The sequence below is a fragment of the Gavialis gangeticus genome, unplaced genomic scaffold (assembly GCF_001723915.1).
Source record: "Gavialis gangeticus isolate Ggan-Ray unplaced genomic scaffold, GavGan_comp1, whole genome shotgun sequence".
NCBI classification, from domain to species: Eukaryota; Metazoa; Chordata; order Crocodylia; family Gavialidae; genus Gavialis; species Gavialis gangeticus.
Genome location: NW_017729033.1, coordinates 73146937 through 73173605, shown reverse-complemented (window position 1 = coordinate 73173605; position 26669 = coordinate 73146937). Strand labels below are relative to the sequence as shown.

General features: G+C 42.5%; 2 protein-coding genes across 8 annotated transcripts in view; both read right to left on the bottom strand.

The window, feature by feature from the left end:
• The window catches only part of CEP135 (centrosomal protein 135), a 108548-nt gene extending 85518 nt beyond the window's left edge, over positions 1–23030 (bottom strand). For both annotated transcript variants that reach the window (XM_019526429.1, XM_019526430.1), the window contains exons 1-7: positions 22925–23030; positions 19878–20039; positions 16568–16758; positions 12392–12559; positions 10149–10290; positions 9056–9140; positions 3009–3137 (exon numbers count right to left, since the gene is read on the bottom strand). In XM_019526429.1, the coding sequence (XP_019381974.1) occupies positions 3009–3137; positions 9056–9140; positions 10149–10290; positions 12392–12559; positions 16568–16758; positions 19878–19993 (831 nt within the window). In that variant the 5' untranslated portion in view covers positions 19994–20039; positions 22925–23030. The remainder of the gene's footprint in view (positions 1–3008; positions 3138–9055; positions 9141–10148; positions 10291–12391; positions 12560–16567; positions 16759–19877; positions 20040–22924) is intronic.
• A 1514-nt stretch (positions 23031–24544) lies between these two features.
• Positions 24545–26669, bottom strand: part of LOC109303880 (exocyst complex component 1) — an 86448-nt gene continuing 84323 nt past the window's right edge. For all 6 annotated transcript variants that reach the window (XM_019526242.1, XM_019526241.1, XM_019526240.1 and 3 more), the window contains 2 exons: positions 26451–26645; positions 24545–25185 (listed from right to left, as the gene is read on the bottom strand). In XM_019526242.1, the coding sequence (XP_019381787.1) occupies positions 25033–25185; positions 26451–26645 (348 nt within the window). In that variant the 3' untranslated portion in view covers positions 24545–25032. The remainder of the gene's footprint in view (positions 25186–26450; positions 26646–26669) is intronic.

Sequence of the window (26669 nt, the reverse complement as noted above, 5' to 3'; positions counted from 1 at the left end):
AAACTCACTAGGGGGGACCAGAAGGGTTTGGGGGAGACGCTGTTTCCCCTAGCGCCCGCTGGCATAACAAGGAGTAATGGGCACAAGTTGATGGAGAGGAGGTATAGATTGGATATCCACAAAAACTACTTCACAGTTAGGGCGGCTAGGAGCTGGAACCAACTTCCAAGGGAAGTGGTGCTGGCCCCTACCCTGGGGATCTTTAAGAAGAGGCTGGATGCCTACCTGGCTGGACTCATTTGAGTCCTGTTTTTGTTTTGGGGTTTTGTTGTTCTCCCACCCTGGTGGGGGGTTGGGCTAGAAGATCTACTAGGTCCCTTCCGACCCTAAATCTATGAAACTATGAAACTATCAACCTCCCGGATACTAAAAATCATAGACTAAATATAAACATTGGATTTATGATGCATTATAACCTGCCTGACATCTGACTCCCCAAGTATCTCTCCACTATTCATCCCCCTTCTTTCTCCCCACCCCCCAGCAGGTCTCTCAGGTCGTTGAGGAGTCAATCTAAATTTTCATTGACTACCTGTCTTGTATGCATACCAGACCAGTCTCTGGCTTCTTTACTTTTCATTCCATCCAGGAAGAGCACACACCAATTGCAGAAACTTCCTTAGCCTGACAAAGGGTTTTTGAACCCAAAAGCTTGCTTAATAATTATTTTCCAACTATTTAAGTCGGTCTAATGAAAGATATCAGACTCACCCAAAGAACCCTGTCTGCCTATGTGCTTAGACCAACACAGCTACAACCTTCACCCCTTTATTCATTAAAGCGTTATTTAAAAAGGGAAAAACACCGTGGTACTTCCTATTCTTAAAATACAATAATAATAATGAATAAGCAAAACTGTGGACTTATACGGAGTTAAGGCTGTAGCATTTCATGACAGCCTTCCAGAATGAGTTTATTTCCCATTGGAAAACCAATAAAAGGAGAGTTAATATACTCTCACCTTAACAGGAACCCATATTTGGTCCCAATTCACTGGACTTCCCTGGGTCTCGGTGGGCTGAAGCACTGTTTCTTCCCCCTAGCTTCTCTGAAACATTTCCAACTTCTCTTTCACAGCATAATAGAAATGGAGTACTATGTATCAATTGCCTTAGGGCTTCAAGAAAATAGCAAACACCTTAACTCTTAATACTTCACTCTTCAGGGCATCTGCCCATTGTGTATCAGTGTTTGACCAACACTGCACTTTATATAAAGATAAGGCACAAGAGGTCAAATGATTTATAAAACAACATCTTGAATGGAACACCCATTTTTCAATTTTATTCTTCCCCTGAGGAGGTCCATGAGAGTACTCAGATTCCAATTAGATTCCAGAGCAGCTTTCCCCAGCTTAAGCTGGTTAAAATGACCACCTCCAGCAAGATTGTTTAAGCCACTAGGGACTGCCCACTGTGTGGGTGGCACCACTGTGCGCCCCACCCCCTGGTGCTTGTAGACCTTTGTGTTGAGCTAGACTCCTTTCAGCTTGCATTACAGTAGCTTTAATAGGCTTTTCACTGTATTAACTTTAAGTTAGACAGGCCATATTAGCATAAGTGGGGCTATGAGAAGCAGTGGAAAAAGAACCGGTCATAAGCAAGAGAAACTTTTTGAAAGGCCTAGCTAGTCTTAGGACATGGATATTGATTTTGGGTTCAGGTCAGTAAATTCTAGATGACCAACAGAATGACACTAGAACACCTTCTTTCTGACCACATCTGTTGAAGTTTCTACCAAGTAATGGCATAAGCCTTTGTTTGAGAAGGGGGGGAAAAGAGGACTCAATACTCTGAGATGCGCTTCTTTGGCAACCTTTGCTGTGGTTCCCATCTGTAGATGTAATGAAAATCCAATGTCCCTTAGAACTAAATTTCTGAATTTGGATAAATACTCCCTAACAGGCTGCCCACCTGTTAGAAATTCTTAGGACTTTAAGATGTAGAGGTTTTAAGTTGTAAGAGTGCTCATTTTTGCTTGGACCATAAAAGTACATCTAGTTATATACTGTTTCTTCTTCATTTGCTAGCAACTGAAGAATTCTAAAGTTTGTTTCTGCATTCACTCCTTTGAAGGACTCATTTTGCATTAGAACAGGGGCTGTCAAAAGAAAGCCTAAGACCCTCAAATCTACTCAAGGGGTCAAAACACGGTGAGCACCCACCCTTACCTTCAGCTCCCTTGCCACAGGCTTCCTGGGTACCACAGGTTATTCTGTGCTACAGTGCCCTGCCTTTTAGGGTAGGGGCAGGCAGTGGAAACTGGAAGAGGGAAGGAGAGCCTGGAGACCACAACATGCTGCTGCAACCAGAGTAGTAGCTAAGTGAGAGCACTGGGGCCACAAATTAACCCTTTTTGGCCCACATGCAGTCTATGAGCTGCCAACTAGAGAGCCCTATCCTACAATAAGTCTCCATTAATAACTTTACAGCCTCCTGTATCATGAGATATCCTGATCACAGATCATTACTGGATGACCCTAATAGCAGGATAACTCCTCTTGTTAATAAATCAATTCTTCTGGATAGCAGTCAGCCTATTGTTTAGAGCATTTTCATTTTAGTGGTAGAGAATCAAATAAAGGTAAAAAGACAGAAAAAACAAACAAGCTGCAAATTCAAAATGAACTTTGTAGCTTAACAGAAACAATAATCTTACATAAATTCCTACATTGTACCTTCCTAAATCATTATCAGCCTACTATTCCATTTCTACTGTGTATTCTGGCAAATCTCAGTGATTATTAAATACAGATAATTTATAAACTTTTACCTTTTTTAAAAAAGTGATTCACGTTTTTACAAATAGAGCCCTCAGAGACTGAAACTATTCTACAAAAAAATTAAATCAACTGAAAATATATTTGCAAAACAAAAGACTAAAAATGTTACATTAACATTTCATTAAGTTGATTTTGTTCCCAGCATAAACAGTTTTTAAGAAAAGCTACAAATCATCTTATAGGTTGCTAGTATTTATAAACTGAACTCAATAATAATAAATGTTACCTGCAAATTTAATTGGGCAATAAGCTTCTCATTGCTTTTACTTCTAGATTCCAGAGAAATAATATCATGAGAGCGACCACCATCCAATGCTAATACTAGACGTTCTATTTCTTGGTCTCTCATTTCGACCTTTGGAGAGAAAACAGTTTTTCCTTTTAAGCGATTATTTATCTCCAAACAAATCATAAGTGAGGTTTACTTTACAAATTTTAACTAGGATACATGGATCACCTGGGATATCTGACACTGCTTTGCCAGCAAAATCTCTAGTGTGGATGCAATTATGTTGAATGCATGCTTTCATCAGTTTAGTTCGTGGTGTTTGGGGAAGTGATGCAACAAGGCCAATAGAAAAAAATCCATTTCAAGAAACACAGAAGGGATTGACTCTGCATGAATTAAGATCTAAACAGAAGATGAAGTGTTTGGAGGAAAGGCAGTGGATATTTCAAGAACATGAAGCTTTTGCCTGCTTCATTTGCTTAGAGCCACAGGCTACATCTTCTCAAAACAGAAAAAAAGAGTTCCCTATCTCCTTCTTAGTAGTAAAGAACTGCTGAATAATAGATATATCTATGGCCTACAAGAGAGTCAAATTATAAATATTTGTTCTCGAGAGGATATTGCGAGCAAGCAACAGATAAGTGTATCACCTGTGGACTAGAAATCCCATTCCCCAGAGCCTCTTTTTCCATCACTGATACACGTCTCAAGAGAAGACAGGTTTAGTTCTGCCAGCCTTTCATCATGGACTAAGATGACCTTGGTTTCAGTTGGCAATACATGTTTTAAGACTGTTACAGATTTTTTAGTGAACCAAAATACAAAATGTCAACAAAAAAAAATCAGTTGTAATTCTGATATTTAGATTACTCATTACACATACCCAACTGTAACACTTTGACACAGATCTAAGGAACAGTTTTACCACTATTCTCCCTAGCCACATATCCTATCAAACTGAAGGACTATACAAAACTGACATTAGGATTTTTAGGATTATCAAAATGATTCACTGCATCTCTCCCTTCATTCCCAATTTTAAGGCTACAGGAGTGAAAACCAATTCGATATTTAAAAAAAAATGTCTAAAAGGATATCTTAGAGACTGGGAACTCCTACTCCCAACTTAGGTATGTTCTGTCTTCTCTCCATTTCAACTAGAAACATAAAACAGTTGGCAATATCAACTTAATTTTAGCACTCAAAAGCCCCACCTTATTCCCTACAAGTTTTCAGCCTTAAATCCATTTAATAAAATACATTCACTAACCTGAAAGCTGTATGCTTTGCTGTTTTTCTTCTACCTCTTCCATCTTCACACAATTTCTATCATTTTTGATATCTTTGGAAGGCTGCATTTAGTTGGCTTTTTCACAGTCACTATAATTCTGTTACCTTTTGTCCTGTCCCTTACTGCCTTGTATTGCCTCACCTCACCCCCCTGCCTCACCCACAACTACCTCTAAAGCATTCTCATTTCCTACTTATTCCACTTTGTTAATCTACTGTTTCTCCAAGGTCCTCTTTCAGCTCTCCTAATAATTAAACTAAGAAATTAAGCACTTCACAAACAATAACTGATCATTACATAACTACTGGTGTGAGGTAGGACTGTATAACTAATAGGTCTGTGTGAATAGGGAAGCATTTGATTTGGATTTGGCCGATTCGGAGGACAGGGATTCAATTTGGAGATTCGGATGATGGTCCTGAATCGATTCAGCTGAAACAACTTCGGAAGATTCGGCACCAATTCAGAGAGATTCGGTGATTTGGACTGGCCGGGGAGAGGCAGGCACAACCAGGAGGCTCCTCGAGCTATGCTTACCTCTCCCAGGGTGGGGGAATCTGCAAGAGAAGTCCCCATGGCTGCCCTGCCCAGTCCCATCCCCCACTTGGCCCCAGCCTAGCCCCATCACTTTTAAAAAAAACCCAAAACCCCCTATACTCACCAGCTGCATGAGTGGCGACTGAGGCCTCTGGGTGCTTGTGGCAGAGCCACATTGCGCAGCGCAGGGCAGTGGGGATCACCCCCCCTACCTTGGCACCCACTTGGCAGCTGGCCCATGGCATGGCTGCAGCACAGCTCAGCAGGGTGCTGTGTGCTGCCTGCGAGGTAGGGCTGCTGGGGCTGAGCGCTGCCAGGCTCCAACTGACTGCTGGAGCCACCCCAGCATACAGTGTCCTGCCAAGCCGCGCTGCACCCGTGCCATGAAGCAGCTGCCGCACGGGTGCCAGGCGGGGGGGGTGATGCCTGTGGGTCCCCTCTGCCCCCCACACTGCATGGGGAGGCTCTGCCAAAAGCACTCAAAGTCCCCAGCAACTGCTCCTGCGGCCAGTGACTGCGGAGGCATTAAAGAAAAGCCCTGTACTCACCGGCTCCAGCAGCAACTACTGGGGCTTCAAGGCACTCGTGGCAGAGCCCCCCCATGCAGCGCAGAGCAACAAGGATTGCCTCCTCCCCTCTTGGCACCCATGCAGCAGCTGCCCCATGGCGTGGGTGCAGCATGGCTCAGCAGGGTGGTACACACTGTCTGGGAGCTGGGGCCGCTGGGACGGAGTGCTGCTAGGCTCTGGCTGACACATGGAACCACTCCATGGAGCTCCCAGACAGCACACAGTGCCCTACCGAGCCATGCTGCACACACGTCATGGGGCAGCTGCTGTGTGGGTGCCAAGTGGGGAAGGGCCAATCCTTGTTGCTCTGCACTGCGCGGGGGGGCTCTGCCACGAGTGCGCAGAAGCCCCAATAGGAGTGAGTGAGCGAGTGACCACAGCAGCCATGGGGGCTTTTCCTGCTACTCCTTTGGCTGTGCCTACCTCTGCTTCAGCAGCAGGAGCCATGGAGGCTATGCTCTGCTGCCACTTGCCCAGCCAGCACGGGGGGGCACGATGCAGGCACAGCTCACTCCAGGAGGCAGCAGGGCATAGCCCCCACTCCCAGAGCTACTACACCCGCATCAGCACTGGAAGCAGGGGCTCTGTCCTGCCGCCGCTTGCCACCCAGCGTGTGGGATGTGGGCACAGCAGTGCTGGGAGCAGGGGCCATGCCTTGCTGCTACTTGCCCCCTTCTGCTTGGAGTGAGCAGCGCCCACACCCTGCCCCATCCCCCTTGGCTGGGCAAGTGGCAGCAGGGCAGAGCCTCTGCTCCCAGCGCTGCCGCACCTGCAACCCACAGGCCCCCCGCCCCTCTCCCCCAGCTGGGCAGCTTGTCCCAGTCCCTGCCCCAACCCCAACAGACTCACCAGCTGGAGGAAGCTGTCAGGTGGCTGTTTAGTCTATGGCTGAATCTCCAAATTGGCCAAATCTTTTCCGAAGCTTTTTCCAAATCGATTCAGATGCTTCAAATTAATTTGGAGTTTTTACTTGGTCTCCCAATTTGATTTGGATTTGGAGATTCTATCCGTGAATCAAGCTGAACCTCTTCCAAATTGTATCAGCTACTGAAGCTTCACACAGGCCTAATAACTAATTCTCTTACAAATGGAACTAGATTAGGGAGTGATTAACCAGTCTGATCAATGGATGTGGGATGTCAGTGTGGAACACAGACTTTCCCTGATCCCCAAAACATGCATAGGCAACCAGGCTACTTGCAAACGTTAAAAAAAATTTTTTTCAACGGCACTTTAAACTCTGCATGTTTCCTCACTGAGACCTATGGATGCCCCAAAGAATCAGCATGTTACTTCAACCTGGCTCTACAGCATCTGTAAAGATTGGGCACTTTAGTGGGGCTTCTCGACATGTTTATCTAGTAGCTGATTGAACTGGCTTTAGCTAAAAATGCCCAAAGCCCCACTGATGCACCCGACCTTCATAGATGCTGCAGAGCTGCAGTGAAGTAACACATCGCTTCGTCTGGTAAAGTGTGTCTTGTTTTTGTTTGGATTTTTTTGTTTTGTTTTTTTTTGTTTGTTTGTTTTTTTAACTGCAAGCAGCCTTAGTGCACTTTCTCAAATCCCTCACTCAGTGCTGAACTGCCTCTCTTGCAGCCTGAGGCAAGGCTTAGACAGGCCCCCTGTCCCTATCTCAAGGAAAAGCAAAAAAACTAGCTTAGCTGGAGGTAACTGGAAGATAGCATTTTTACAACTGATCTGATTAAAAAACAAAAACAAAAACCCTTAAAGGAATCACAGACATTTCATGGAATACACGACTCACCTAGCTGGCTAATTTTTGAGCTAAAGCTACCACAGGAATGTATTAAAAAAGAAACCAGCCTAGCAAATGACATACAAGGAGACATGACAGTCCTAGCAAAATATTTTTGCTGCTTTACATTTGCAAGACTTAGACTAAAGATATGGGTGGAAGGAGAGCAGAAGATAAGGGCTGGGAGGATATCCATCTCAGGCATTAAAAATGGCTGAGACTATGTCTCCTTCAGAGAAAACATGTTGGAGAAAGATATTTCAAGAATGCATTCATTTTGTCTCAAAAATAAACGAGAATTCACCCACCTTAAACAACGCACTTTGAATTAAAAAGCTGAAGTCTTATTAACTAATACCCAATTTTAAGTAAAGTAGGGAAATGTTATTTAACTATTTGTTTTCCAAACATTTGTAATTTGTCTACTTCTTTATTATTTAAAAAAAGCTTCAGTTCTCCTTTCATTTCATAAACAAAGTCAATATTTTATGTACAATAAGTACATTTCCATTTTTTTATTCACATTTGTTTAATAAGAGTACAAAAAATTTGTACTAGCTATTTTTTAAGACAGGGGTGTCAACCATATAGCTCCTGGGCCAGATCTAGCCTGCAGAACTGTTCTGTCTGGCCCACTAAGCTACTGGCAGTTGATGAAAAATTGGCCTGCCACAGAACAAGGCCTTTGGCCCTGCTGGCTATGTATAGGTGACAAGACTGGCTTTCCACCACTATCCTAGACCCCTTCTCCAGACCCACTGCCAGCAGACCTCCACCCCCAGACCTCTCAGACCACGCTGGCCATGGCAGCCACCCCAGTGCCCTAGGCTGGATCTGGCTGGCGATGAGCCCCACAGTCCAGATTGACCTGAGGCCCCAAGCGAGTTTGACACCCTTGTCTTGGATCAATATGGTTTTTTACTTGGATCTGATAGTTCTTGTTGATGCTTTCTGAAGGAGTAGCACTACTATTTATTATGATTATGCTTTTTAATTTGGGGAGTACATACACCGCAAATCAAGCAGCTAGATGGAGAGCGACTCTCTTGAACACGCAAGGTACCAAGTATGTTCATCAGATCATAAAAATATTGATGGGAAGGAAATACAGTCTATTATTCTTTAGATCCTCCACAAAAATCCTCAGTGGGTTGAAAGCCCATCACTACTAATTACTACCAATGTATCTAAAATTTATCTAAATCCTCATATATGTCCAGTACTGAATAAGCTCCTCTTCTATGAATGGTTCCAAACAGGTTCCAGGTCTATCATTGTTGACAGTGTGAAGGAACGGAAGAGATCAGTGATACGCCCCATTTTATATCTTTGTCCTAGTGTCTGCAATAGTGAAACTGGGCAGGAATACATGTAAGGAATAAGCACTTCTAGTTAAAATTCCCACATAGCGAGAATATCCACATTAAACAATTATACAGCTTAATGTAGTGATGTGGATTCTTAAAGAAATGTGCATAGATATTGCATTCTTCCTGATTATTGCATGTCTTCCTGAATGCCAAAGTTAGTGTAAATGTTATATTTATCAAAACGTTTTAACAGTTACCATCCATTAAGAACGAATCTTTAAGAAAATAAATAGAAAAAAATTAAAAACAAAATTAAAATCAATTAGCTTAAAACACTTAAAATATATTATTTAAAGGAATAATTGATACAAGCACAACAGAAGTAGTAGAAATATATCTTAGTTTAAAAAAAATCCCATTTTACCATTAGTGACATCATCCAGAAATATAAAAGCAACATAATACGAAGTAAATGTGTTGGTCAATACACAGAATTCTTCTTGTGTAATAAAAAACACAAGTAATACCTAGACCATCCCAATGATTCCTACTGGGGAATCTTAAAGCGTTAATTGTACCTGTTTGCTATAATTTTTCACACCACGTTCAGAAATTTCCAGTTTTTCCTGCAATTCGGCTACTTGTAACTGAAGTTCGTGGATTCTGAAACATATTAATATATACTGCATTTGTTCAGATACACTTCATTGAAGAATTCAGTACAAACATCAGAAAGCAAGATAAAGAGTTTCAATGTTTTATATTATTGTTTTCTTGATCCCCAAAACATCTGCGTAAGGTGCTTGACACGTTACATTTAAAACATGATTAGCAGGTTAATCATGCCTTAATTAGTAACCAGGCCACACAGGTAAATCAATTTAATGTGTGATGAGAGTAAACAAACCACAAAGTTATTTCACATGACATATAATGTGGAATTATTTTGTGGCTTGTTTGCATCATGCCTTAAATCAAAAGTATGGCCACCTGTGCCCCAGGACCAGTTAAAACATCAGGATCTGTCCAAACCGCATGTGCCACCTAAATGAGGAGTTATAAAACCACATGAGCTGCCTAGCTGAGCAGTACATGGGTTTTCACTCATCCCTAGGGTCCCTGTGCCTCTCAACCTTTTGTATAACATAGAAGCCTCAACAGAAAAAAGAAGGTGAGTTAAAAGATGTCAGGAAGGTATCAGATAAAAGATTATTGTTAAAAGTTACCAAAGCGGTCACTCTCAACCTTTTTCTTTTTAAAGTAAGGGAACACGCTGGAAAATGTCAGTGCCTAGCTTTCACTTGTTTCTTGACTATGAAAAAATAACAGAGCCATTCTTCTATTGAAAAGAACTTAAAAAGACTACAACAGGTCAGAACATTTTTGACGCTATGGATTTCCATTTTAAATAGTCAGATAAACCCAGACACAGAGATTGATGAATCTCCAACTGTGACATACAGGAGTTATTTACCAACAAGTTCTCCATTTCTTGATAAAGAACTAAAAGGGCAAAACACTAGCACATCAAGTGAATACATAAGTGGCACTGCAAAATGACTTGAAATACTATCCAACTCCTGGAAAATTGAAGGGCGGGGGGGAAGATGTATGTTTTCTGGTACAACAATATTACCAATACTTTAGAATTTAAAAAAGTATTTAAATTACCTGTTATCAGCCACTTGAAGAAGGTCTGCAATATAAGGGTCATCTGGCTGGGGAACCGGGTAAGAACTTATTCCTGAGGGAGGGACAGGTTGGTCAATCTGCATGCGTTGGCGTCTGAATGGAATATTTCTTTTCCTGCCACCTAAAAAAGTAAAATTCTTATTACTTAAAACTGAAATGTATATTCAAGTCCTTCTAAACTGGGATACTTCTCCTTTTCATCTTAGAAATACATCCCAGTAAGATAAATTATACATGCTACACAACATTCTTATAACAAATTAACATCAGTTTAGTTGATGTAGTACATGTATAGAAGAAGTTCTACAACTCAACCTCTAAAACTTGTTACTGTTTAACACAACCCGACTCCCTCCAAATTAAGCAGTTTCTATAAGTACTAGTTTGCAGGGCTGTGTGAAACAGCACCGTTCCACTTTGACTTCCGTTTCAACCAAACAGTGTTTCATTAAGAGTTTTGTTTTGTTTCAAAAGCACTGTTCCATTTCATTTAATCGAAACTGTCTTGCTGTTTCGATGCTGTTTTGACGTTTCGCCCATAGGCTATTCCAGTGCTGGGAAGATCAGTGCTGCCACCAGGCCCAGCCGGCATCACCAGCCTCCTGTCATCCAGCAGGCAGACTGGGGGCTTGCCTGCACCCCTGGGAGGGCTGGGGGGGATGTGCCAGACTCTTCCTGGGGGTGCAGGTTCTCTTCCTTCAGCTGGGTGTAGGCTGGCTTCAAAACGTTTCAAAACTTTGAAACATTTCGAGTCCCCTTGTTTCATTTCGAAGCTCTTTCAAAGGCTTTTGTTTCTAGATTTCACTGTTTCTAGCTCGAAATGCATCAAAACAGCTTTGGAACAAAACACCAGGCAAAATTTCACACAGCCCTACTAGTTTGCTAACAAGAATCCTGTTGACAAAAAGACCGGTTATTTCAACAAACGGAACGCAAAACCCAGTTCCTCATCTATACCATATATGTTGTTCTTCGAGACATATTGTGCATGTAAGTATGTTCACATCTAGGTGTACCTGAGTTATGGACATTTGGTAGCACTAATTGGCACTTATACCTGGCCCACGAAAAACAGCAAGTCAGTTCCCTCTGCAAGCAAGGATGCGACATATTAAATAAACAGTAACAGGAACACAAGATGCTTTTGGCACAGAGGCATAGAATTGGGGGTGAAAACTAATTGGCACAAAAAACAAAACTTAAAGAGATGGATGCAGAGAGTTGTTGTACATGCACTCTACCAGAAATAGGAGAGCTGACCAGACTTTCTGATGTAATTGATGGAAAATTCCAACCATCAGTTTGTGAGTTATAGGTAAAGACCATACATTCAACATAGAAAAGAGCCCTCACCAGAAACAGGAGACAAATTGCGAGCTATACTTGGAGACTATGACAGATAGCGGGACAGGCATTTCAGGACAATGGCTAGGAAGAGCTGAGTGGTCTCCTTAGCAATGAAAAGCTTATGATAAGAGGAAGTAGGCCATCTTAGGCATATGACTGACAATCAGCAGCATCATCATATTGGCCTTTAACTTTGATAGTTAAGAAGCCAGACTGAATGAGGAAGGAAAAATAACAGGAAGGAGGCACAAGAGAGGGGAGAGATAACAGAAGAGCAGCTGCCAAAGTTACCAGCTTTCACTACGGAAACTAGTCAAGGATTACGGCTTCTTTAGCCTGAGGGAAGTGACTCCTTGTTTCATTCTAGCCAGCAACAGGGGCCAAATTTTGCACCTCTTCTATTAACCAAGTAACTCAGATCTCTTAAATCTTTCCCCAAAAAGTACTTCTTTCAATAAAACTTGTACCACAGATGTGTTCTATTTTAGCAAGCAAGCATCCAAATAAAAACAACAACAACAACAGGTAAACAAATATGAAAATAACTTTTGTATCAGCTCTGTAGCTAAATTAGACTCTTCATTACTTATTGACATTTCTTCTTCCCTTCCCCCCCAATAACATCATATGACCTGTTGTCAAGTTTATTACCTCATTGATCCTATTTATATTGTAAATGATTCATACAACCGTGGCTATTTGCTTGTCTAGAACCATGTACATCAATAATGCTTTATTTAAAAAATAGGGAGACTGCTAACTTAGTCCAAAAGAAGCAACTACTAGCTGACCTCATCTGAAATTAAAATATATTGCATGATGTTTGAAGATGCAACAGAAATAGTTCTGGACTGCTTCACAATCAAAGACCTTACCTGGTGTTTGTACCACTGCTTGCAGATTTTTCTCCTGAAGCTGCTGAATTTTTTCAGTCTTGGCTTTGTTCTCTTTTTCCAATGTTCTAATTTTATGTACATATTGGTTATTCAGAAACTTCAAGTCAGCTGTCTCATGTTCAACTTTTCTTAAGCTGGCTTTCAAATCTTTGTAAAAAAATACACAGATCAATATTCTCCCTAACTGCATTTTTACCAATTCAAATATTATAAAAGCCTGTCTGTTAGTCCGTCTGTCACACTTTATTCATGCTACCTGGCTGACAAACAGCCAATCAGAGTGTGAAGAAGTGTTCTGACAGAAGGCAGCCCACTGCCATCACGGTAGGGACACAGGGGATGGGGGGTGGGGTGGCAGCGAGGCCAGTTGTGCCCACGCCTTGCTCCCCGGAGGCAGTGGCAAGAGCAGGGCTGGCCTGGCCTGCTCTCCACCCCCCAGTTCCCTGCAGATAGCGTGGTGTGGGAGCGCAGGCCTGGGTCTAAACATAGGGGAAAGGGGAGCAGGCCTGGGAGGGGAACACCAAGCCCAGCCTGATGTGGGGGAGGGGGGGGACGGTGAGCCCAAGCCAGAGGAAAAGCCGGTCGGCCCACTGGGGCCAAGGACAGTGGGCCCAGCCCAACACAGCTGCTGTCAGGCCCAGGCCCACTCCTCCTCTGTGTTGGCCCTGAGCCCGCTCCTCCCATCGCCACACCGCTTTCCTCAACACCTGCCCCACGCGATAGCCCGGCTTCGGACCCGGGCCCACTCCTCCCTTCCCCCCGTCGCTGCGGCAGGGAGGGGGAGAACGGGCTTGGACCCCAAGCAGCAGCCCGGAGTGGGGGGCTCTGTCCCCGCCTGCTCTCCTCTCCCCCAACATTCTTGACAGGCAATTGGTTAGTAGCATAAATACTGGTATAAGAAAGACTGATCTCATTTTCCAGAATGTGACAACTTTATAAGAACATAAAGATCCACACAAAAATAGCAATTTAGGTAAAGGTCACTGGTGTATTTCCTGGAGATTGCTGCTTTTGACAAACTGCGCCAAGCACAGTTTTGCAATCTCTTGTTCTTAAGGCTGCCCTGTGAGGACTGTTCCCTTGGAACTATAGAGAAGCTGCAGGGATCGTCTAATTTATGCCAGACTAAAACAGCTACCTGGGACGTGGGCACATCATGACCACATCCAGTTTCCTCCAGACATGTAGTATCTATATATCTATGCCACCAAAAACAAAAGCAAGGGGCCATCAAGAATGTTCTGAGATTCTAGAGGATCTATTAAGCTTGTGGTTTCATCTATAGCAGCAGTTCTGAACTGGGGGTACATGAAGCCTCAGCAGGAGGTACGTGTCCTATATTTCATACATTGTCTAACACAGGACGAAGGGCCTAAAAAAATCTTGACAATTTGAAATTGCTGGGGTTTTACTGCTGTAATATGCGCATGTGCGCAGAAACCTGCTACTCCTGCTGCATGCCTCAACCTCACACCGAAAACATCACTCCTAAGAGGTACGTGAAGTCTCACTCTGAGACCAAGGGGTATGTAAACTGAAAGAGGTTCAGAACCGCTGATCCATGGGGAAAATTAAGTTGCCTATATCAGGGGTTGGCAACTTACAGCCCGTGGGGTGAATCCAACTAGTGAAGTTGGACTATGGCAGCATTCAGGAGGACTAGGAGGGAAGGTGGAGCAGCTGAGTACTAGCATCGGCCTCTCTCATACCTGAGCTGGATCATTCCAGCCCAATGCTAGGAAACACTGCTGACTACTGGTCTATACCAAGACCAAAAAGAGTCTTTATTTTCCATTGGGATAGGAAAAGAGAAAATAAGAGATCTATCAGTGTATCAGAATACTGTTATTGCCAGTTACACTTTTCATTTTAATTTTTTAACAAAAAATAGGATACAGAGGATCTGAATCTCTCCTATCTTCAGGATACCTTATATGTTTTTAAATGTAAGACTACATTAACTGAATTAGCTGCAGAGGCAAAGATGGCTGGCAAGCATCTTAAATATATTGGAAATAGCTTTCCAGGACGGTTGTAATTTATCTCTGAACACTAGGAACATAATAGAAGCATAGTGACAACTCTACAGATAATATTTTAATCTCAGGAACCATAGCAAACATTTTTAATTATACATACAAGTAAAATATGTAGCTTAAATTATGCATTTTATTCCACTGTAAAGCGCCTAATGCACCTTGCTTATAATTTGATCAATTGTTCCAACTCATTCAATGTTTGGCTTGTGCTTAGCATTAAATGCATACATACAAGTAACCCTGATCAGGGCCCTGAATACAGCTTAGTTTTGACATTCACAATGACTATAAATTACCTGTTTTTTTTTAAATTACCTCATTACTTTGTAAGTAACCAGTCAGCTGTTAAAGCTCTGATTTTCAGGACAGTCACATGTACCTACTTCCTACCACAGGATGAATATACTTTAACTAAAAATGTAGTTTCATTCTGAAAACAGACAACGAAAAAATGGCTTCTTAATCATGTATTCAAAGACTATGGACAGGCATTCCATTTCTAGTAAGAAATTACATGCTTTTAGCACTGCAAAAAGTGCTAAAACCACTTAAAAGGTCATTTAAGTGGTTTCTCCTTGAAAATATGCCAGTTCTGTGACAAACCGTTTGCTCTTTCCACCAACAACTTTTCCACAGACCAAAATTTTCTAGAGCCACATGTAACACCTGTACACATAGCATGATATGGGTATCCATCCAGTATCCATCCCATAGTCTTCTGCTCTCATTTCCCCGCTCTCCAAGGCTGACTCCCCAATAGCCCACACAGCCAATTCAGCTGACTAGTGGGACTAGACAGGGGGGTGGCTTTGTCACAGACCCAAGGACTGCTCTCTGCTCAGTCCCACCAATCATTTGATTCTCTGCTTGCCATGAATCAGGGTGGAGCCTCAGAGTACCACCGCAATTGCTAAACAGGCTCTTGCCTGTGCTCTGACAGCCATGGCAAGAAGCTTGATCACCTAGCTAGCAAACTGACAAGAGCCAGCATTCTGGCCACAGTGCTGGAGGCCTCAGCAATGCTGCCTAGGCTGCCAGAATGCAGATTCTTGCTCATGCTCTGTCAGCTGCAGCAAGAAGCCCTGCCCCTATGACTAGAATACAAGTCATTCTTCTGGCCACAGAACCCATGGGAATAGTCTTGCAGGGTAGGCAACAGATGCAAGAACTGTCCCACAGACTGTAAGCTGCTGCTGTGCCCAGGGACCAGTCCCAGTACTGAGGAAGCAGCCACAGTTGTAGGCCTAGCCTGGCTCACCCCGGGGGCAATGCATCCTTCCCCCTGTGGGTTGCTTGGTGCTGCCAGCCATTGTTGGAACCTCAGAACCAGTCCCCAGGCAGCAGCCTGAGCTGCAAGCAAAGAGCTGCCTCTTTGCTATAGGAGCAGTGGAAGCAAAGGAGAGGTTCCTTTGAGGCAACTCGCTAGCCAAGGGACTGGAATGGCTATTTGACCCCACAGTGTTGCTCTTGGCACCCAGTGCCTCTACATATCTGAATTACTAAAATACTTTTTCTTCTCTATACAGCATTTGAATATAGATGTATAAAAGCAAACTAGATTATCTTCATCCTCACATGAAACACTGGATTACTAAAAGAATCTGCAATTAGAAATTAGAGGACAAAACACAGAATTGCTATGATGGGCCACGAGGAACAATAGGCTTCACTGCCAGATTCTAAGGTGGATTTACTGTTCAAGCAGAGAGGGAGAATAATATGTTTTATCTGAAAAAGGAGCAATTGTTATATAAAAACACAGAAAGATTATAAATTGGAATGACAAAAGGACAAAACGTGTCCCAAAATAAAGTTGTATTTTAAACAGCTATATCCCTGATATTTTAATTAAGTATTTTTTCTAATTTGTAAGTGCGTCTCAGAAGAGGTACAATTTGACATGATCAATATGTGATACTGTTCAAATTCAAAAGCCTCTGGATTGCAAAACAAATGTTTACACATTTAGGCCTCAATCCTTCAAACATACTAAAGTCAATGGGACCACACTTGCACTTATAGTTAAATACATACATAAAAGTCTCCTCAATCATAGCCTTGAATATATCTGATTCAGAATGACTATAAATTATCTTTGGAATTTTTTTTAAATTACCTCTTACATGACGATCAGATTGTTCTTTCAGTTTCAGTATCTCTAAATGTAGTTCATTATTTTCTCTGGTAAGTTTAGCATTCTCTGCTTTATAAGGTTCCAGAATAGCATCAAAATTGCTGCACTCCTTTTCAATTTTTCCAGCAGATAACTTTGCGCTGCGTAGACTCTCTGTTGTATGGACAAGATCACTGAAACCAAGGAATAGTTGACAGACTAAATTAAGGCAGAAATCCTAACAAATTGAAAACAACAGCTCTACATGTTAATTCTGTCCTTAAAAGGACAAGTGGCACTTCAAATTATTTCTAGCATGTATGTTTTACCTACCAGAATTTTTTTCCTAAAAAATGAAAACGACCATAGATTTGTGTTTTTAAAACTCCCTCCTGGCATTAAAGACAGGCACATACATTCCAGAACACATGTAAAGGTATTTTTTTTCCTTTATAAGAATTTGACAGGAGTTCAATGAAGTTTTCAAGATAGGAATACAAGCAAATGCAAAAGAATTTGTAAGTGTAACTGATTTCCTTTTCTTACTCCCTTTTAATGAAGATTATTCATGATAATGCCATTAGATGTTTAGAGAGAATCCCGTAACAAGAGGTCATCAATATATCTGGTGCCTATAAGGCCAAAAAATGTATGATTAATTTTCTTCCTAAAATAAGCCATAAGTGTAGAGGAAAAAATCTTAATACAGCAGAGCATGTAGCACATTGTTTTAAACTCAGCTTTCTCAAATATTCAATATGAAAAAGGGCATCTTACAAGGAAAGCTTCTAGCACTCAGTCAAATCAGGTTATTGTAAGGTCCCTTTTCTAAGAACACTCCAGAACTCAAGTTTGATTATTTAATATGCAAGAGGCAAGAATTCTTGCGGGTGATATCTTTTAATGGACCAACTGCATGGTCCAACAGACAGACACAGACAAGCTTTTGGGTATCACAGTATCCTTCCTGAGGCCTCTGGAAGAGAAACAAATATAGCTGAACTAAGTAACAAATGGAACAAAAACTTGTGTAAAACTCCATACATAAATAAAAACAAGACATAAGAGAATGATATTATGTTTCTTACACAAGCTTAGGTTGGAAGAAGATGTCACTATGTAGTCTGACTTTTTTTTTTTAGACTCTGGATTTTTCATTATAAACAGCAAATTTTGGTAACTTCCACATTTTGGATTCTTACTTCTCATATTTCCTGAACCATCACAGCAACATCACTTCAACACTACTAAAACATGGCAGACATTAACATTCACTGCTTACAATGATTATTCAATATGAAACACATTGCACTGCTTTCTTTGTAGACTAAATGAATTTAAAGTTTTTGGTCTTTTCAATTACGACTTTGCATGTTCCTCATTTAAAGTACAAATTGTGGGTAAACAGACTGCTTTTGTCCAACAAGGCTAAAAATGAAAAGTGGGTTTCTTCCACAAAAGGCATAAAATGCATAAAGAATGCAATAGTGAATGACATGTAGAATACAATTAGACTTACAGATATGCACACCCAAATCAATGATGCAACATCATATGGAATACTTTCTGCAGTTCTGGCCCTCGCTGGGAAAAGATATTACAACCAAAGTGGTTGCACAGAAAAGCAATGAGAATAATCAAGATTTGGAAAAACTCATGGAAAGAGAAAGTGTAAAGACTTTTATTTAAATAGGGAAGTAAGAGGGGACACAACTAAAACATAGATGAAATAATAAAGAAAGCAAGGGGCACAATAAGGGAGTGGTTAAGGGATCTCGCTATGGCTCCAGGGGTCCATGTATAAGCCTCTCTCCTGACTCCTGCAGAAGGCCATCACTAGCTGACCCAAATATAAATGGGTACCTTGTATCAGATGAGAGGCAAAAGTGTCTGGATGTGATGATAGCCACACAAATCCTTTATGTGCCATTGGTTACAGAATCTGGCATGCCTTAGCCACACTAACACAATGGGATGTTAGCTCAGACAGACCTTTGACCTTTTTGATACAGTAAGCAGGTCTGGAATTTCTATGACCAATATCTCATATTATCCACAAGAAAAAGAAAATACTCCAGTAAAAAGGCAGGAATTTCAAAGCTGGTAAAAGGAAATATGGAATTATCAGAATTATTCTTGCATTCAAACAACATAAATTGAGAAACTCATTGCTGAAGAAAGTTCTTAAACTGAAGAATTTAACAAGATCTAAGAAACAACTGGCATTTTTTTTTTAGATATTCAGATATTAGATATTTAGTTAACATCATTCATTATGAAAAACGTTTTGGAAAGAAAGTTAAGCCTTATGGTTCAAATCTTAAAGCCAATCCAACTATCAGACTTTGTTCATTCTGCCAGCAGAAGGTCTGGTGACAGACAGATGACAGACAGAAGCAGTCTGTCTGGTGACAGACAGAAGCTGCCACTCATACATATCCATGTTTTTGGTAGCTCCATTTTAGCAAGCATGCCAGAGTGCACAGTACACCCTGGGAAGGTATCAATAGTTAAAGGGACCACGAAACTGGCAGAAGGTGCAAGCGTGTCTATTTGCACCTTCCGTCAGCTGAAGAGACAGCTTTCCTTGGAAGAGGCATGGTAACAGAAGAATGGTTCTGGGCAGACTTCAGATATATGTAAAGATTTTGCAAGCAGAACACTAGCATACATGAGGCCTTAGAGATGAGGATCAAACATAATGAAGAGGGGCAGATCATTCTATTTCTGACTATAGTGGGGTTCTTAACCCTACATTTAATCAGCCCACTATCAGAGACAGAATATTGGACTAGATTGACTTTAGGTCCAATTCATATCTCCTTTATGGCATCAAAGCTGGGATTTTGTAGAAGGCGGAATAAGGTATCCTTGTTGCTCACTACCTAGTTAAATTAGTTTTCTGCATACCATGATACACTTAAGTAAAAGCGGATGTAGTAAATATTCTACCCACACAAAAATCAAACAGAAACTGAGTGAACATGTCCGTTTTAATTGTCAGCCTCATTTCAGACATCTCATTCACTAAATTCACATAGGATTCTTTAGAACAGATCACTGGCTTCTACGGTGACTGTTTTTTCCAGAAGTTAGGTAATAAGATTTTTCTTAGTCTATCAATACGTGGAGGAACTATCCTAATAATTCTAGTAAAATTTAAGATGACCCCATTGTTTAAGAAATCTTTTTTAGGATAGTTTATTCTGAAAAAGATTTTCAAACAATGTTATTTTCCACTGCTCTTTATAATTATATAATATATACAACTTGAGTAACATGATTGTTAAAAAATTCTGTTTTGGCTAGATACCTAAAGAGTTTTTCCACCAGAGGCAGGCTCTCCACTCCCAGGGGATGCCGGTAGCCAAGCTGATCTAGCCGTTTCCGGAGGTTAATAAATTTGCGTTCTGCGGCTGTGGTCATCATGAACACACTTCAAAGATGGTTGTACCACACTGAAAAAGTAAATGACCTGTAAAAGATTACACAGTATATATAGTATTATCCTATGAAGCAGAGTTACAGAACAAAAAACTTATTTTTTGAATAGAAAATATTAGTAAGTTCTCTGAAAATTGTGTAAGAAAATTGCCATACAATGCCCTTATTTGCACAGTTTCACCATATTTATCTAGATTCTAACACTGAGCTAGCAGAACACTTTCCAGAAATGAGGCATATATGCCTTGTCCTCCTCTAGTCAGTTAGACCTCAGCTTTGGGAAGACTGCTTAGCATTCACCTAATAAAAAGATTACGCTTTTTCTGAACATCATGGTTATTTTATCTCTTCCAGGAACATGATTTGTGGGCTAGTTTCTAAAAAAAGGGTCTCTGTTGTTTGCAAACAAAACAAACACAACATGAAACAGTCACTGGAGGCTGAGTTCCATACTTCTGACAGATTACAGTTATTACGAAGTCCACAATCCCAGTACATGTAACCCTGGACAATCTCATGGAGGCCTCTGAAGAGGAACCGCAACTTTGAATTTGACCTGGTACCCAATATGGAACCACAGAAGAAAGCAAATGGGTGAGTAATTTGGTCTTGCTAGTCAGAATTTCTCAGCAGATGGGCATCTATTCAGAACCAACTGCAGGAGTTTTCTTTTCTGTGTCACTTTCAAATTAGAAAGTTATTACATTTGAGGCTGGAGTTGAACATCATCTGGATCAGTGTAGCTAAGTCTGAATCCAACGAGGAGGAAATTTTTTGCCAGCCACAATTAGAAAAGGTCAGGTTTTCCTGATACAGATCTCTCACAGAGATCTAATGAAAAACACACAAAATTTGAGAAGATAGAAACAATGTAAAAAACGTTCTCATCTTAAAATGTTTGTTGCTCCTTACAGACATTAACCACCCACCTGCCAAAAACCCAGTGCTTTACTTTAAACTCCGCATGCCCGAGCCAAGTCCAGCGCATGCCCAGAAGAGGCAGTGTGTTAGTTGGACCCGGCTTCCCCAACGTCTGTATAGATCAGGCACTTCAGTGGGGCTTTTTGGCACTTTTATCTAATAACTGATTGAATTAGCTTTACATAAAAGTACCAAAAAGCCCCGCTGAAGCGCCCCAATCTATACAGGCGTCGCAGAGTCGGGTTGAATTAACATGCTCCCTCTAAAGCATGAGGGCCCGTCCCCGCCCCATGTCTGTCAGCACTCGGTCTTTTCAAATATTTCCAGGATTTCGCCTCAACTAACTGAAAATCCAAATGCTTCTTGAGTGCAAATAGTGCCACTGAGATGCAGTATTTGCTTTTGACACGCATGCAAGATAGTGCTAGATGTCCTTAATAATTTCTGCTTTTTAGTGTGTTACAATCTCCCTGAATGATTCCATATAAATGTCAAATAAAAGAAAAATGATGAGGAGCTTCACAAATAAGGGCTTTGAAGGTAGCCATCACAACTTTAACTTCCAATCCGAAAGGAACAACCATAATGAGAAAGCCCATAAATTTCTGTAGTGCCCAAGGCTGGACAGAAGGCTCTCATGTTCATTAAATATCTTTTGACATAACAGATGTGAGAGTATAACTGCAAGACCCTTCACCATATATGAGGTCATTAGTGCCACCAAACTAATCCCTGTTACATGTCCTGAAATCCTTACGGAAAAGGGTCCAATACCAAGTAAGGCTCAGAAAATTCCTGTTTGCTCAGAAACAGCAGTTTAAATGCCAGGGTATAACTGCAGAGAGCCGCAGCATGAATAATTGTTTGGAAACTACATCATGCTGTTTGGTGTAGTATTTACACTCCTCAAAGAAGTTGCTAATGGTGTCAGTTAGCTGTATGCCCAGAGTCCAAAAGACACCTGATTTTGGAAATAAATGAATACGTATGGACTACTGCCCCAAGACCTTGAACAAATTCTGGGATCCAGTAGCCTAAATACAGGCTACATACTTTGCAAGAAGCCACACTGATCACTAGCCACATAGTTAGGGTGGAACTTGAACATCCACCTCTGGTGCTGCCGGCAGAGGGGAGGGGATGCCAGAAAAACATCAGCTGCCATTACAGCTGCAAGTTCCTTCCAGGGGCACAGCTGCAGTCAGCAGTCACTGCTGCCCCCAGTGCAACCCACTGCCCTGGGCACCTGGCTGCTTTCCTACTCATTCTTCACCCCCTAACACTCACGGATACTTGCACTAGAATATCTCCTCAAAAAATAACTGCGAGAATGGACATGAAGAAGCTTTCATAGCATTTGGCTGAAAACCAGCTCCGTCACAACAGGCCAGGGGAAATAGCAGGAGAGGTCTTTGTGCAGGCTCGTGGCCTTCGGGAACACGAGAATTAAACCAAGATTAAAAGTCCACGTGCACCGGGAGACGAGTTCTGCCCTCCAAGACGAAGAACCCCGAACCGACAGGCTCTGCGCCAGCCCGGGGGACAAAGGCTGCGGAGCGAAGACCTCCCAGTGCTTCTGGGACAACGCTCAGGCCCGGGTCTTCCTCCTCCGCGGCTTCACCCCGTGGCCAGCGGCGGGATTTCTCTCAGGGAAAAGCCTTGCACCCCGAGACCTAAAACCAGAACAGCGCCCGGCGGCTTCGCACCAGAGTTGCTGGTGCCGCCCCGCCCCGCCCCGCCCCGCCCCGCTCCGCTCAGCTCACGGACCCACATGAACGAGCTAGGAAGCGCCCCAAAGCCGGCTCGGAGCTGCGGTGGCTTCACTGCTCGGGCGCCGGCCGCCCCCGGGCTCTGCCTCAGGCCCGCGACTGCGCGCGCACAGGCTGCTTGTGACGCGCGACAAGCAGCCCCGCGGCAACCCCCGCCAGGAACAGGAGCCGCCTCCCCCGCGGCCTCTGGTAGAGGCAGCGGGTGTGACACTGATCGCGCACTCACCAGCTCGGGGCGGGCTCTATAGGCCTCTGCGCGCGCGGCCGGGCCGGCGGTTTGAAAATGGCGCGCGGTACATCCGGCGCTTCCGAGCGTCGCCGCAGCAACCGTGCATGCGCACGCGCAATACTGCCCGCGCTCCCAACCGCCGCGCCCCCTAGCGGGCTGCGACCTCCCGGCAGCTCCTGCCCCACGGCCCCGCCCCCTGCTCCCGACACCCCCGCGCAGCGCAGCCCTGGAGGTGTGGCCAACACAGGCCCCTCCCTCCGTGAGCGGAGCCTCCTTGACTGCGTTCGTTACAGCCTGGTTTGGTGGGAAGAGGCGGCAGTGCCCGGCGCAGAATAGGGGTTTCTGCAGAAATAGGGCAGGGACTCCCGGATGTCTCAGCACGCGGAGCACCAGGGTCACGGCCTCCTTGCTAGTAGCAGCGCGCAGCTGGCCAACTGGTCCGTGGCAGAGCTGTGTGCAGCACGAGCTATGTCTCCACAGCAGCCCCCAAGGTGCCTCACCTGTCAGCTGTGGACACTACCTGCCCCACCTGCTGCAGAGGGGGGTGCATGGACTCCTAGGCTGCCACGGGAGGGTCAACTGCCAGGGTCTGCAGGCCACCTCCTGCCTGCTTGGACAGGGTTGTGGTCAATTTCATAGTCAGCTTTGCCAACAGGACATATCAGCAGGTAGGTGATCCATAAAGAGATAATTATTCACCACACCCTTCCCATAGGTTAACTATTCGATATAAAAGCTTTTAGAGACAGGTGATCATTCCCCTGTGTGAACTATAAATTGCCCACCTCTCTCCTAGGAATATAATTGCTGAATTCAAAGTTGATATGCAAGCAGGTTTTTGCTAGCACACAGTCTCTCAAAACTTCTATGAATGTACACAGCCTGTGAGCTACTGCAATAGAGGCAAGACTGCTCTGCAGTGTCCCCGAACGCCTCCTAGAATCAAAGTAGGGCAGAGGTCATCCAAGTCGAGCATTTATCAAGCTGTAGGTTGCAAGAATATATGAAAGGGTCATGAACAAACTTTAAAAATGGGTTCTTTAAAGAAGAAAAAATGTAGGAAATGATAGTGTTTCCCTTGCAGGCTGGCAGAGTTCCAGCCTGCAAGGTGTTGCTTGGGCCCCCCTCCTGCCCCACACACCAGGGGCCTGGGGGCAGCAGGTCAGGAGTTGAGGGGCCCTGCGTCAGGACTGGTCATTGATATTTACAAATGGGTCCTGGTACAAAAAAAGGTTGAGAAGTACTGATCTAGTCCAACCTCCTGTTGAAGCAGGATCATCTCTATCCAAACCGTAATGAAAACTTCCTAAAACTACCATCAACCCTGACCTAAAACCCTAACCTGCTGCAGGTAAAGCAAGCGAACAACTGCTGCCAATGTCCTGCTTCTATGAAACATTGTCAATATACCTATCAATCGAGGACCATGGTAGATGGTCATGCCCACCCACTACAGATGAAGGCAACCCCCAGGCCATACAGCTTCATCAATGAAGCTGCGTGTGTTGCAGGGAAGCATAGTGACTGCTTTGAAATGAAAAGTCCTTTAGTTAGTGAATTGTAAACACATCCTTTGAAACAGATTATTTTTACTGAAGAATTACAACCACAGACACATTACCTTCTCAAAACATGAATTTATCATTTTATTTGGATTAATGCCACATCCACATATTACAGCCAGAGACAAAAAAAGTCTGTACAATCTTTTAATGGTTACATAATTTCCATGACATAAAGTACTATTGAAGATAGGAGGGTAGTGTCATTTCCATGTGCTACACATTTACAAGGGTAGTTGCCATTAGGAGGGGGGAAAAGTATAAATAAACATATGCATAAAGGAGGAAGAAAATAGTATCTGAAGTGTTTTGTGGAATTCATGGCTTTAAAGTATTGCTACTACCCACTCGAAAGCAATACTGCTACTTTTTTCATTCTACATTCAGACACACATGAGATGGGAGTATAAATATACATTTATAGGACAGCTGAAGATGCTTGCAATTCCATCTTTGCAAAGCAAGTAACATTTATAAGAGCGTGATTTTTTTTTTTCCCCTGTCACAAGCTTTCCTGTTAGCTTATCTTTCTCTTTGTAGAAATTAGTGAGATTGTGCAATACTGGAACAGTAGTCTAAGATGTCCTGGATAGTGAATTCCATAGTAATACCTGACCCAGGATAGCAGCGGGCTATCAGCCCTTCAAAGTGCTTGTATTGGCGTATAAATTCATCTTGCATAGAATGCCATACAACCTGTCAGAGTAGAAAGCAAAATGTTTAGAAAAGGACAAATGGCATTGAGGTATAGATGTAACCATGACTTTAGCTTTATGCTTTTCAGTAGTTAATGGGGAATTTGGAAAGGCAGAAATTAATCAACAACAAAAGTGAACTGAGAGCAAGTTACACATGAACAACATGTGCCCTGGAGGCTGGGGGGGGGACCATGGTGACCACCCGCAGGCAAGCCACAGAAGTGTCGGCAGGGGAGGAAAAGCAAGCAGCAACCGCCCGCACCACCAGCGGTGTTGGCGGCACTTCTTTTAGAGGGTGCACCACCAACCCTGGGGTGCATGTGCACCTGTGTGCACCCCCTACACATTGCCAATGAAGTTGCACTTAATTTGGAGGCAAAAACTGCTGTTCCTTAAAATAGAAAAAAACATTCTTCAACAGTCTATGAGTCTAAACTTTATAAAACTTCTACCAAAACATCATGAGGTAAGAGAAAGTGTGGGGGTTGGTCTTGTTTCAAAAAAACAAAAAACCTCAACATTAAAATATTTTATTATTGCAAAATAGATAGTGTGTTAAGGACAAATATTCTGTTATTAACCAAGCAAATAATGAAATACCATCCCGAAGCCCTCAAAGCAGTGGCTTAGCTTTGCCTCCTCAAAAAAAGAAATACTAGATTTTTACTTCAAATAAAAACAAAATTAAGCCAAATGAACACAAAAATCCCATAGCTAAGCCCCAAGAATTACTGTATTAAAAGATAACATGAATTGTAAATAAGTTCTGTGCTGAAGTAGTAGTCTCCTGTTCAGACGGATGGTCCATCTAATTTGGTCTCATCTCCCTCACTGATCAATATCAGGTCTTTCAAAATGTGCAAGAGCCCTTTTACAAAACTCTTCTCAACATACTCAGTCCTCCAAGGAGGGCAGGCATGCTCCTGAAAGCCAGAATTTCCCTGAAGATAGTTCTGAAGCTCAAACACATCCCGTAAGTGGGAAAAGGCAAAGGTAACATTTATGAGGTGGAAAGTACAGTATTTATTTATTAATAACCTTCCTGGAATGCTCTTAATACAGAGTTGTAAGTTTATGCAGCATTCCCATGGTCCAACTTACACTAATTTTCCCCTTATTTTCATATACAGTTCCACTTTAGAGAACAGACTCCATGCAGCTGCCAAATGTTCATACATATTATACACACACACACACACACACATAAAAACAAATCTGAAGTGTAAAATTATTCCTTATATCCAATATTTGCTATAATATTACCTGAAGTAAGTTTTCTTCTTCACAAAGATGTTTGTCAACTTTCTTATACAGATTATCCAATCCCTTCTTCACTTCCTTACCAGGATATTCCTTTATAACTTTTCGTAGCTCTTGTTTATTGAAAGCTAATTGATAACTTACTTCCTCTTCTCTTACACCTTGTGCCACACGAGCTTCAACACCCTCAAAGAAATGCTGAAGTAAAAAAAAAAAAAAAAA